Below are 14,228 nucleotides of genomic sequence, written 5' to 3' on the forward strand. Positions count from 1 at the left end.
GGAATTGCTGAAAAGGCGGCATGCTACGCCTAGAGAAGACGGTTAACGATTTACCGTCTGAATAAGACGGTTAACCATTTACCGTCTTCAAGAGCTATACTTATAAACGGTGAACGAATCACCGTCTTTATGAGAAATGCTGACCTGGCCGCTGAGGTGGCGAGAGGAGGGTTAGTTTCACAAATAAAATTTTCACAGGGTTAGTTTGGCAAATATGAAATTTCACAGGGTTAGTTTCGAAAAAAGTCCTGTCCGAAATTGGGGGGTTTAATTGCACATGTATCCCTTCAAAATAATAAAATTGCATATTTACTCGGACAAAATTTCTAAAATTGCTTAGTTTGCAAGATAATCCCTATCCGCTAGTTGGCCGGTTTAAGGTTAACTTCTCTTCTACAAAATAACCATTCTTCCCTTATAAAATATTTTTTTTTAAAAAAATCCTACTTAATATTTTTTATTATTTTTAACATATTTATTTTAGTTTACGAGTCATTTTGAATTCGATAAGAATTTTTTAAAATACTATACTTTTATCAAGACATAAATGATCCTAACAGGAAAAAAAATTGATGATCAACTACCTCCAATAAATACCTGTAAGCGAAATTTGCGTATTTTGAAACATGAGAGAGAGCGATATTTAATACCGACAACTTTTGCAGGGATAAGTTTGTAATTTTAAATTTTTGCAGGAGTACATATGAAATTATTCCCATTCGAGACAAATTCGTTTGAATCTTAGCATAGTCTCTCTCTCTCCTACATACATGGGGAAGCTATTTATTTATGGATTTTTCTCTTATCCTTTTTTTTTTTTTGTATTTTGTTTTCTCATTGGGGAATTTTTTATTTTTTTTCCCCAAGTTTTTCTGCAGGGGAAGGAGGAATGCACATGACAGGTAAAAAAATTATATATAACGGTTGAAATGTATCCAGACACGTTCTTGATAGACGGATATGATTTAACATCCTTACATCAAATTATATATAAGTATGTGCCATACGGGAGTTCCAGTCTAATCCTAATTCTAATTTCTGTGACAGCTCCATCTCTGAGAATAAGAAAATTAGACTCGAAACGTCTCGCTCATTTGCAGATCGTGAACAAGGACGAATCACAAGAAAGAATCGCCGTTTACAATCCGAATATAAAAATCGAAATCATGGTAGAAGCTTCTTATAAAGTTTAACAACAACTATATGAATACTTCAACTATAAACTAGTTGATGAAACGCAAATGCTTTTAAGCCACTTAAACCAGGCCACAGTTGTTACGAAGGCCCCCCCTCAAATAAGTTAGAGAGAGCAAAGAAACAACCATGAGCATTTCTTAGAGACAATTTTGTACCTCGATTCACTCCGAGGAATGTGATCGCAAAACTGTTTTTTTATAGGTGTGATTGCAAACACGCGACGGCATCGTTAGGAGAAAGAAAAACTGTTTTTTTATCGGTGTGATTGCAAACACGCGACGGCATCGTTAGGAGAAAGAAAGAACAATAAACAAGACGTGGAGAGAACCAGTTCCTTCGTACCTGGATTTGGTTAAGTTATTTGTTCAGCAGTGGAGTTGCTTCATCCAAGGCAGGCTCAGTTTCCGAGGACCAACTTCCTGAACTGGGCTATCCGTTCTAATGCGAGCTCGAACTCGGAATTCTCGAGTGCGAAGCTGAATCGGCAGTAGTCGGGAATTCCGGTCCACGACCCGCTGTTTATGCACAATCCGGTGGACTTAAGAACAGCTTGTCTCAAATTACTGCTACTGAGCTTATCTGAGAAGCCGTTTACGTTGAGCGCTTTGCCTAGATAAGCTGTTGGCTTGGCCACCATGGAGACGCCGCCGCAGCAGCCGACCACTTCCCATCCGCAGGTTTTGAGCGTCTGCAATAAGATAGTCGGTATAAAAAAGTAAGAGACGAGGATTAAACGATCAATCTAGAGTTTAAGCCTTTCCTATTTGTTGTAGCTGATTTAGTTTTGGTCTCCCTGTGATTATGGGAAGAAATTTTTGGAAAGAAATTTTTAGCATTCAAGGAAAAATGGAAATGATGATATGTTACTAATGAAAGTTTGGGGGGTAAAGACCAGAGAAAACTTAAAACAGATGACTTCAGAAGAGTGCTGTGAGTTAATTTTTCAAATGATTACAGATTTTTAGTCCTTGAAGTTTCACTCTGAGCGTGCCTTTGGTTCACGCTAATAAAGATAAGCAACACATTCAAATTTTAAAGTTGAAGAGTCATTAATTAGTTCAAATCAAATAAATTAAAAGGCTAAGTAGTAAAATCAAAATTTTGAAAAGATAGGTAGTCAGATCAAAATGGGTGATAGTTGAGATAAATTATATACATTTTTACCTTTTGTTAAATATCTAAGCCTCTAATGCAATTTTTTCTCACATAGCATAAAATGTAAAGAAATTATATTTGTAAATGCAGGAAATACGATATAAAAACCTAACCTCCATCAAGCGATGGGCCCGATTCTTCAGAGTCTCCTTATGTTCAACAACAGCATCAGAAAATTGATGAGCCTTTTGATCCCTAATAGTCAACAACTTCTTCACAGCATATTTCATGGTGCTATGTGGTCGGCTCAAGCTCGGGAAACTATAGAATGCCTCTATCAAAGACGGCTCATTCATTAGTAAAAATCCAAATTCGAGTCCTCCTGATAGCAACTCGAAGGACAACCCACCAAGAAGAGATACGCAGAAGCCCTTATGCAAAGAAGTAATTGAGGAAAGGCTTTTTTGCAGATCCCAACTCGTCCAATTGTCTGTTTGAAATTCTAAGCCCGAAAAGGAGGTGTCAATCACAACCCTAGCTCCAAACTTAGCACAAACAAAAAGTATCTCCTTTATCTCCTCATCGGTATAAAGCAATCCAGTTGGGTTAACTGTTGGGCCTGAGATGTAAAGCCACGGTTTTTCTACAGTCTGGAATAAGCCCTCAAGTGCTTTTGGCTGAACTTTGAAGCCGAAATCCGAATGAGTTGGGATGGCCGCAATGTTTGCCTTCATGAACTTAGCTGCTGAGATGTAGTGGCCGTTAGTTCCTGAGGGGAAACACATAGTGCCCTTTTCTTGAATGCAGCAAAGGACAAGCTTGTTAAAAAGGGCGAGATGGGAATTCGCATAAATAATTTCCGAGTTAGTGTCGGATGGAAATCCGTAGTTATTCTTAACTAGGGTTTGTATTGCAGATCTGACATCGGTTTCTGACTCAACCATGTTTTGCCTAGCAAAGCTTTCAAAAATACAAGCTTTTACTAAGGAAGGTATAGGGAGGAAGCTTTGGTCGACATCCATGTGGATGACCGGATGTTCTGCGAAGCCGTTGATGGAGAGCTCAGATTCATTTAGGCTTGAGATGGCAGAAGTTGAAAAGCCGATCATCTCCATGGACTTTGCGTCAGCACACTCCCTCTAATCAGAAAGACAAAAGCATAAATAGAGTTAGAATTTGAGGATAAATGTAAGAAAAAATTCCGTGAAATCACTTCAATCAGTATGGTTTTAAATGGTGTAACTCCTATACCTCATGATGTATTTTTCTTTGCTCCACTTAAGCATGTTTGGATGCATGAATAACTTATCCAGCATATTTATTCTAGTTTACTCAAGGCAATTTGCTGGTTGGTTGTGGGAGCCACAACAAAATCTCCACGAGATAGAACAGATTTAGTAACGCCTTTTTTTTTCATATGACAAATCGCATAGTAGGTGACATCTATCAACCTAAGAAGTCAAAATCATTAACATTATACAATAGGGTGACGCAAAACTCCTATGCTGTAATTGCCGGAGAAAACTCCATATAAGTAATCGAGACGACCAAACAGGTCATTACTCATCTATTACCATGCAAAGTAGGTCATAGTATCCAGAGACACCACGAAACTACGTTTCAGGGAATTGTTAGGTTCGTTGTCCCCATCCTTGACCAAATAAGCCTCAGTGGGTGCACCTATCCTGCTCATTATTTTCCTAGGTAAATGCACAGCTGTACACTGAGGTTCCATACTGCAAGTCTCCTGCAGGTACTAGCGTGTTTGTAAAGTGCAGGTAATTTCACTATCAAAATCAAGTACACCATAGCAAACAGCTCACTGAAATGATTAAAATGCCTCTACAAGACAAAAGAAATGCTACTTTGCAAGTGAAAACTAGGTTGTATTGCACTTTTGCAACCAGATTTCATATTTATTCATCCGAATAGCAGGAAATTAAAAAATGGAAACATAAAATATAGTTGGAGTTGAAAGCATGGGAAAAGATAGATTGGAGAGTAAGATACCTCGGGAAGTGGATGACGGTCGGCTATTTGAAATGCCAATAACTCATGGAATAGACAACCATAATAGTGCTGGCTAAATAAAGCAGTATGCCCTTCTAGTAACTCAACAGTCTTCGATAATGCTTCATAGATGGTCACATCTTCCGAAATGACAAAAGCAACTTCCAAATCAGAATAAACCTGAAAAAGAAGAGTTTTATAACATTAAGGTCTACCAAGAATAATACATAGACAAGGTCAAGTTAAAATGGTCATTTCTTATGAACAACAACATTAGTTTAATAGTCAACTTTCAGCTACTGTTAAAAAAAAAAAAAAAGATTTTCAGCTATCATATAAGAACAAGTCTGAAAATAACGAATCTAGCATATCACTTAGCCCAAACTTCAGCGTTGCGAAGCAATGTCAAGTTGCAATTTAGCAATTTAAACCCAGATTAAAGAGGACTTGATGCCTGGCTGACAGCAAGCTAAAAATGAACTAAAGAAAGGCAAATCAGAAAGTTGCTCTAAGAACATAACGACAATGTTATTAGCACTTACTCGAACAACTTTATTCAAACAACACTTCTGCAAAAGTTCTAACTGACCCAAATGGCCCTTTAGATTAAATAAATGTAGCACTTTCTACTTCCTCAAAAGGTATAACGTACAGATTTTGCCTGAATTATACTGTAGTTTAAAATGGGACCTAAGTTTGAAAAGCTTGATTTTTTACTATATCTCCTTTGACCTTTCACTAATTCCATCAAATTATTTAAAACTTGATGGTTTGCACCAGATAAGTTATAGAACATTCCATAATAGTGTTATATTCTAGTAGAACATGATGTACACCAATAAGAAAGCTGAAAGTACCATTAAATTCTGACAGAAAGGTAGTTAAATCAGATACTTTTATCGTCTGATCCTAAAATCAGAATGTTAAAGTTTAGGTATTCATTTCAAAACTCACTACAATTCAGGTAATGTTTGTAAATTTTTGCTTCTCAAAACCAATCCACCAGTTGGAAGCTACATTACCTTATTTTTCACGAGACCACACAAAATTGCTGCATGAGAAGGCATAGTTTTTCCAGCAAGGTACTTCAGCACTCCATTAGAACCAGGCAGACTGGACAATTCAAGATGATCCGATAAATCAAGAAAAAGGCGAGACCCAATAACTTTAGTTGTATTTAATAGATTTTCAAATGCTGAGCTGGTAATAGCCTCAAAATGAGCCATGCCTGTTACAACAACTTGTGGCTTTAATTTCTGGATCAACTCAATCATCAAATCCGATTGGCGAGGGGCCTCTATAACTGTAAGAATGTCGTCTTTTCTGTCATTGCTCATGGTTCCCTGAAAAGACAACATCTTTTGTTATATGAACTGTACAAATAGAATTGACTTTTAAGGGGGAGAGAGAGAGAGAGAGAGAGAGAGAGAGAGAGAGAGAGAGAGAGAGAGTACATCAATTGCCAAGGATGTTAACCATTGCTTGGGGAGGTGTTTGGTTAAATGTTCATCAACAATAGCAAGTCTTGGGGAGAAAAGCCGAAGAGCACTCTCTATTGCCACAGCCCGAGAAGGGAATACCACAACATTCTTGTGAACCACAGAAGCAGAGATCAGAAATAAATTGTCTACTTTAATGCATTGACAAATGTTACCTCAGAAAAGAGAGGTTAAAAAAAAAAACTACTAGAAGTTCCTGACACTATATCAATCATTACTGCCAAAAAGGATAAACATGCCTCTAGCATTTCAAATTTTCTGGAATTTTACCATCTCTGTGAGAAAGTCAAACAAAGTTCCCATCATGTATCACATAGCCTAGAAACTCGAGTACTGTCAAAGAGAGTTATTTCATTCCAGATGTAGAATATGCAATACCCTCTAATTCTGGTTTCTATTTTGAGGAAACAATAGTCCTGGTTTCTAGAGAAGCACAAAATTCCACTAGGAAACATACATAGTTAGACAATAAGGTTGTAAATAGGAGTTGATATATCACATTGTTCCACATCTCAATATCTATCTAATTTGTAACTCAAAAATCAGATAAAAAATTAGATAAAAGAGATCTACTTTTACTAATACTATCAAAATTGATAGTTTATTGAACAATTTTATTCAATTTATATGAGTTTACTGCATTAATTATAACCAACTTCATTCACCAATTTGTTTCTACAAAGTTTTACAGGTGAACTCAACAATTATTCCAAAATTTTGGACCTATTTAAAACAATGGTAAAGTGCCAGAGGGTAATTGACGCAATTTTAATGCAGCAAGGTACTTGATACATTCAGGGGCTAAAGTGCAAGGGGATTTTTTTGTAATTTAGCCTAGTTTATTCAACGGTTTCATAAAAGTTACTGAAGTGCGTATAAGCTTTTAAAATTTCCATTGAAAAGGTGAACATGCCAAATACTGTTCAAGGCTCTAGCCTAAATACATATGCAGCAAGATACAAGTAAAACCAAAAATCTGAATCACGGAATTTGATCACTTACATCAGTGTTTAGAGGGATGTGATGATATATCTTCATAAACCCAGCAACAAGATTTCGGAAATGCAAACAGCCAGCGGGAGGCTCATAAGGAATAAAAGAATTCTCTTTCAGAAAACCTGCTAGATACGCTAAGAATGGTATCTTTTCATCAGCAACAGAGTCATCATCAAATGACAAATCTAGGGAGCTGCCGACTTCCCGGAATCCATTTTTCAGAAAATCAAATATCTTCTTCACCTGCATACTACAAAAATATTAGAATATGTGTACATTCATATTCCAGCAAAATCAGAACTCTCATGCATGCTTGTCAGAGATGCTGCTTCTTACAAAACTGTCATATATAGAATTGCGGAGCCATCCAATTAATGGGTGGAAGTTGGTTTTATATTGGAACAGCTTATAGAATTTCATAGAAGGTGTATAAGAAATTAAATTGGAATTTTTTCATATATACCCTACAGATATGGAAAATTGTGCAAACACCTCTACAACATTGGAATTTGCACGCATACCCTTTAAATTTTGTTTATTTGCTTTTGCCTTGCCAGATCTATCCAAAAACTAGGACTTGCGTTTTAGTTCTTTCTTCTTTTTTTTTTTCTTTTTTTCTTTTTAACAACTTCACCTAGAGCATACATGCAAATAAGTCGGTTTTTCAGGGATATATGTGTAAATGCCAACCTTACAATGATACTTGCAAAATTTTGCATAATTGCAGGCGTATGTGTGCAAAAGAACCTAATCAAGTGTTTGAAGGTATATATTAAGAATCAAAATTAGCAGAATATATATCTTAACAGATATTTTACAGGGATGTATGTAAATATCTCAAAAATACAATAATGCACCTGATTTGGTAGGCGAAGTTGACAACTATACACAGACAAAGAATGAGAAATACGACCACCAGATTTACCATAAGCCCAGGCAGTACGTGCACAAATAGGCTGATCACCAATAAGACCCATGAAAAACTCAAATCGATGGCGACTATTCTTCTCGATTTCCACCAAGGCAGAAATATCCGTATCAGCAGCCTGCAATATCTCATTCGAGCAATAGTACTCCAAAATCAAATTCTCCACGTAGGAGAAATAGTGAGACAAGAAAAGGCACAAACAAACCAACTGTACATAGCAGTACAAATGAATTGAGCTAAATCATATCCATTTGATATTTCTTTTTGACTATGAGTACGAATGTAGATATCAGAGGGTCCAGTGCTTGAAAGCATATTTGCCAAAAGAGTGCTGCTACAGGTATATCCCCAAGTGTACCCTACAATGCTATTGATGGCATGGCAATGTCATCATTACCTAAATATTACTACTAAAGCCCAAACACCATCATTAAACACTAAGCACCATCATTATACCCTAAACCCTAAACCTTAACCCATTAACATGTGTATGCCAACACATCAACAATATAATGGGGTACCCAAAAGTGCGGTTACCCCAAGCATTTCTCTTTGCCTAATAAAGCAAAATTGGTAGCGTTCTTTAATGGTTGGTCATATTCGGGTAGAGAACTTCAAACCATACCCTTGTCTGCTTAAATGTATCTTACTATGGATAAGAATATAGATTCACACCAGATAAAATTTGAATATGGAAATCGTATAAGACATATGTTATCCACCCTTGAAACAAGTAAATTAAACCTACACACTCTTAAAGTAAAAGCATGACTCTATCGAAGCTCTACCAAGATCAATAATCCCTTTTTTTGGTCTTTTTCTTTTGGTAGGGGGGAAAGGAGATCAATAATCTCTTTCAGCAAATTACAATAAGGGATTTTCAATTATACAGACCTGCATAACTTTTGTTTGCCAAAGCTGTGTGATACGAAATCCACGGCGCTCAAACAAGCGCCTACAGACACCTTGCCCAGGTCGACCTCCCATATTAAAAATCATAAAGCCCATCGGCTTTATGACTGCTATTCCTTCTTCAACTGCCCGAGCAATTAAACCAAGACCGAATTGATCCTCAACAAAACCCTGAATTGAACGAATTATGCAAGAATCAATAAGAAGAATGTTACATATGAACTATATGAAAGCCACAATCCATTGCTCACTTTAATGATAGAACTAAAAATATGAATGGACAAGAAGATTTTCATGTATACTATAAGTTTCATAACGTTCCAGAATTTGTTGTAAGCTCATTATGGGTACATACAGTAGGAAAAAACTCATATTTGTGCCAAGATAAAGTGCAAAAAGATAAAGCGCCAGACACTTTCTTTTAATAGTTTCGCCAAAAAAAAAGAAAGTGCACAACAAGGATCAAATGAGAGATGAAACAAGTTAACAGATACCATGCATCTGATATTTTATAGATGTTTTTGCATAACTTGGCATGAAAAGTTTGATGTCTCTCTGTGGTTTTACTAATATTAGGTTAAGATATAAGTAGCAGTTAGAATGTAAGTTTTTAATTGCAATGACTCACAGACTGTACACAATAAGAATTTGTTTCATAAATAGACTTAAAATATATTATAATTATAAAGATAGTCCTTTAAAAATTTTATTTACAAAATCAGGCCTATGCGGTGAATAAATGCAGCAAATCATTCACCGCTTTCTTCAAAGCATTAAAATTATTTTAAGCGTTTAATACTATACACCCTTCAGAGTTCCGATGTAAAAAATATGTAAGTTAGGTTGAAGCAGTAATTCAGAATTCGGTGGTAAATTATTTTAAGCGTTTAATACTATACACCCTTCAGAGTTCCGATGTAAGCGTTTAAAATTATTTTAAGCGTTTAATACTATGCACCCTTCAGAGTTCCGATGTAAGCGTTTAATACTATACACCCTTCAGAGTTTCTTCAAAGCATTAAAATTATTTTAAGCGTTTAATACTATACACCCTTCAGAGTTCCGATGTAAAAAATATGTAAGTTAGGTTGAAGCGGTAATTCAGAATTCGGTGGTAAATCATTCCCTGCTGAGGCATAGTTTTATAAATAAAAATTTTGAATGCCTACTCTTATAGTTAAAAAGTTTTGTAGGCTTAGTAGCCCAAAAACCCTGCAGCACAACCTTTACATTAACTACTCACTTATTAAAAGTCAACTTGGGCAGCCATGATTGACAGATGAAATAAGAATGCAAGATTGGTTAGGACATCTACAGTGTGGTACCATGGTCTGTAATTTTTAGACGCTATTGGAACAGTAATTGCAATTTAGGATGGACAATGCAAACCATTTTGAACCCGAGTCTCAGATCCAAAAAAAAAGGAATTTTGAAGATGAGTATTTTTGCACTCAAAATAGATTAGGTTATATTTGACTGTCAATACTATCTAGGAAAACAAGAAGAGACATAGATGAAGTGTGCATGCTAACCTGAAGAGCACAGTAGTTACTTAAAGAATATAAGAACTCCTCACTTGAATTTTCCGTAATCATCTTTGACATGGCCTCAGGATTTGGGTTAAGAATCTGTAACAAATAGCGAGGGAAAAAAAGCACCACAATTAATTACGCTACAGTAAACAAGTTACTTCCAAGTATGTTATTATAAAGTCATTAACTTTTTTCAGTACCTGAGGAATGCATCCAATAATGCGCTCAAGTTCTATTTTATTTTCTCTACAGTAAGATAGAAGGTCAGATTCGTGGAATTCCACTCTATCAAGCAATGTTTTCCCTTCTTCATCATAGATTGGATTCCCATTCTCATCCAGCGCATTCATAAATAGATTAATCCATGCAACTTTGACAGCTCTTGGGTTTATGTCAAGCCCATAAACCTGCAAAGAACCATGTTATTAGTGTATCTGAAAACAACATCAAAGGATAGTGCAAATACTTGAAGTAGGGTTCTCCATGAGCAATCAACAAACTAGAAAAAAAAAAAGGAAAAAAGAAAAGAAATATAATACTTACTGCAAGAATCTATTCATCAGGTCATAAAGGAGCAATACTAAAATTATCAATTACTGATGCTATAGACGTTACCGCAGGATAATATCCTGGTTATCAGATACAAACCTTCAGAGGGGACCACTTCTCGGCAAGTGCAATAGAGATCCATCCATTTCCACAACCCAGCTCAGCAACCGTCTTGTCCTTGAAAATGGAATCCGGATGCCGATTTATGCCTTCATAAAAGGTGAAAGACCAATCTTCTGGAATAAAAATACTAGGGATCTCCATCATTGTCAGTTTCTTTCTTTTCTGCTTCCCTATGAATAACCAATAAATGCAAAAATGAACAAATAGAGATAAACACAGCTCTTCAGACTAAAGAATATGGTGTGAATAAGTAAAGTGCAGGGAATACAATGTTTTGCCAGGAAAGAATTTAAATTTATGTCATGTAAAGTTTGAGATAGCAAATTCACAACCTCTTGCCGCTTGTAGTAGTAATCTTTTCAAGTCAAAAAGCATGTTTGCATTGTTTGCTCGTCTACATAAACTATTAATATGATTTGCAGATTTAATGATTTACCAACTCTCCAGTGTCCCAAAATAAAAAAAAGAAAATTTTACTTTACAAATCTTGACTAGAAGTGGGCAAATTAACCCCCCCCCATGCTTTCATATATACATATATATATATATATATATATATATATATATATATATATATATATATATATATATATATATATATACATAAATATATATATATATACATACATACATACATATATATATANATATATATATATATATATATATATTCCCCTTTACGTACCTTAAATGGAAATTTGCAATAATTGACGTTAGATCTTTGCAGCCTCATAGGTAGATAGAATCCAGAACTTGTATTAACAGGCAGTACCAACAATGCAGAAATACTAAAATAACAATATAAGTTTAGCAGTGTCATCATTTCACTTAAGATTATTCTCCTTATTCTTACCTTGAGCTATTGCATTACTTAGTCTTTGCAAGTTCTTAATTCCTAATTGTATGATAGCACATTCACCAAAAGTAAAATAAAGAAAAAGGAAAACCAAACTACCAATTTAACTCAATATTTCTTTCTGTTCCTTATTCCTTATTCCTTATTCCTTATAATTATATTTGCATAAAAGTAGGAATGATGACTTCACAAGCTACTTGTTCCCACTTTTCTTCCTTTTCTCTGTTCCGTTTCTTCTCTTTTTTCGCTCTGGTTTCTCTGTTTCTTTATAACCTCTCCTCTCTCTTGAGTGGCACCAGCAATAAACAACTGGTCAACAACAACAGTGCAGAGAACATCTTCATCCCACTGAGAAGTCCAAGTTCTTCGGTAGTAATACCATACACATACTTCAAAAAATGGTAAAAATGCGCCGAGATATACTGGCTTTTTTCATTCTGCCAATTGATTTCTAGGGATGAGACATCCTGCAAATCATTTCTAGACTAAACTAATAGAACCTTAATCAAAACTACTCTAGAAATAAAATAAAATCTCAGATCATATTATCTGATCTTATAATAAATAAAGATTTGGATATTCGTAAAAATCAACCTTTCAACCGGAACAGTCTTTGTTGTTAGAATAATTTCTCTAAGTTATAAGTTTAACTTTTATTGAATAAATGAAGAATATTGAATAAGTGAATAAATTCTATTTGCTCAATAACTTATTCACTCATAATCCTTTTTTCCCTTTGTTTGTCTACTACTCCTTATAAATCTAAAACAAAGGAGTTCTGATAGACCCGGAAAAGAAGGAAAGGAATAGTAATCTTTGATGAACAGGAAAAAAAAAATTATTATGTTGATGCAAGACGACACAAGAAAAAGGAGACCCTGAATTTCTAGCCAACTATTTTTCCTAAAAGAGCATAATACATGACAACACGTTTTGAGATAATTCCAATTATAAATGGCTGTTGCTATCGACCAATAAGGTTGTCTTACTAGTGGCAAGAATCAAGCCTGTCTCTTTCAAAGCTTACCACTCAGTTCCCAGAAGTACTTAGGCAGCTTAAAAAGGAAGCACTTCGTGTCAAATCCAACAAGTTCCTCATAAAGACAATCAACATAAGCAGGGATCTGCCACATCTGATGAATTCAAAAGTTGAAGAAAATGACACCTTCTACCCATCTACTATTCTGATAAACCCAACCAATGTGCCTCATAATGACCATGAGAAAATATACCAACACATTGGAAGGTATCCCAAAACAGTAACGTTTGTCAACTAAAACTAGAAAACAGACAAAATCAAAAGGAAAAGACAACCAAACAAGATCACATCAACTTCTGCACATAAATTCAGAGGAAACTGATTAATCAACTACCAAAATAATGACTCAAACCATCAAACTAACAAGGACGTCCAAGTCTCCAAAAGATAAGCGACCGATCCATCCAACAAATCAATCAGCAATTCAAATCAGGATAAATAATTGAAAACTAAACTGAGAAACTACCAAATTACAACACAGTATCATCTTTTCCATGTACACTAAAACGAATATGTTCCAGAATCACTATTAAATCACTGATTCGACAGTTATCCTAAAGAGATAGTGACATTAAAGATTAAAATTGCGATAATAAGTGGAAAATAAATGAAGACACGGAAATTACAATACGATATCATCATTTTTTTGGTATATCAAACCACCGATTCCACATTTGATTTTATAAGGGCATTCGAATTACGAAAATTCGATCCGCTGATCGATCAAACATATTGATCGATGATCCAAATCAGCATAATAAGTGGAAAATAAACGAAGAAACGGTCAAATGACCATAAGATATCATCTTTTTCACACATAAAACCACCGATTCCACATTTGATCGTATAAAAGCATTCGAATTGCCGCAAATTCGATCAACCGATCGATCAAATGAATCGATCGGCGACTCAAACCACGAGAGGAAGAGGGTTCGGGGTGGGGGGTGAGAATGAGAGCCGTAATCGACCTTGGGAATCGCCGAGGAGGATGTCGTGGATCCGGAAATGGTAGCTGCGGAAGCAGCGATCCGCGGCGTCCTTGTCGGCGAAGCGGCGCTGGATCGCGGCGAGGAAGGCGCGCGCCGCCGACCTGGTGGCGGCGTCCTCGAGCCTCTCGAGGAGCGCCCTCATGGCGGCGTACGCCGCGTCGCCCGAGGCCTCACACTCCTTCAGGAACTCCTCCATCTTCGTCTCCTCCACCTCCGCCATTGACGAGGTATCGAAGCTCTCGAGAGAGAGATATATAGAGAGAGAGAGGAGTGAAGAGAAAAGAGAGGAGGAGATATATATATATATATATACATATACATATTTGATGGGGCTGTTTGTGAAAAAAAAAATGTTAGGGGGCCAAATGCAAAAAAAACCCTGCTTTTTAAACTTTAACTGAGGATAGAGAGAGAGAGAAAGGTGGGGTAGTGAAAGCGGTGTTTGTTGGATCGGAGCACTCGCATTAACGTTACCGCCACCCGGTTGACTTTTTATTAAGAAC

At 36.0% G+C, this 14,228-nt stretch overlaps 1 protein-coding gene across 1 annotated transcript; it reads right to left on the reverse strand.

Annotated features, from left to right (window-relative positions):
- On the reverse strand, nt 904-13,983 carry LOC109725377 (methionine S-methyltransferase). The gene is made up of 12 exons (XM_020254536.1): nt 13,705-13,983; nt 10,818-11,011; nt 10,370-10,576; nt 10,170-10,265; nt 8,620-8,808; nt 7,655-7,843; nt 6,804-7,040; nt 5,757-5,891; nt 5,325-5,645; nt 4,303-4,482; nt 2,466-3,431; nt 904-1,885 (listed from the first exon to the last, which is right to left on the reverse strand). The coding sequence occupies exons 1-12, from the start codon at nt 13,943-13,945 to the stop codon at nt 1,595-1,597; spliced, it is 3,246 nt and encodes a 1,081-aa protein (XP_020110125.1). The 5' UTR covers nt 13,946-13,983; the 3' UTR covers nt 904-1,594.

This window comes from Ananas comosus, linkage group 20 (assembly GCF_001540865.1).
Source record: "Ananas comosus cultivar F153 linkage group 20, ASM154086v1, whole genome shotgun sequence".
In the NCBI taxonomy this organism is placed as follows: Eukaryota; Viridiplantae; Streptophyta; class Magnoliopsida; order Poales; family Bromeliaceae; genus Ananas; species Ananas comosus.

Excerpts from the sequence above, each read along its gene's own strand:
- LOC109725377 (XM_020254536.1), bottom strand. The coding sequence starts at position 13,945 with ATGGCGGAGGTGGAGGAGACGAAGATGGAGGAGTTCCTGAAGGAGTGT. Across the intron at positions 11,012-13,704 it reads CCTCCTCGGCGATTCCCAAG|GGAAGCAGAAAAGAAAGAAA; the intron begins GTCGATTACGGC and ends GGTTATTCATAG. Across the intron at positions 3,432-4,302 it reads ACCGTCATCCACTTCCCGAG|AGGGAGTGTGCTGACGCAAA; the intron begins GTATCTTACTCT and ends CTTTCTGATTAG.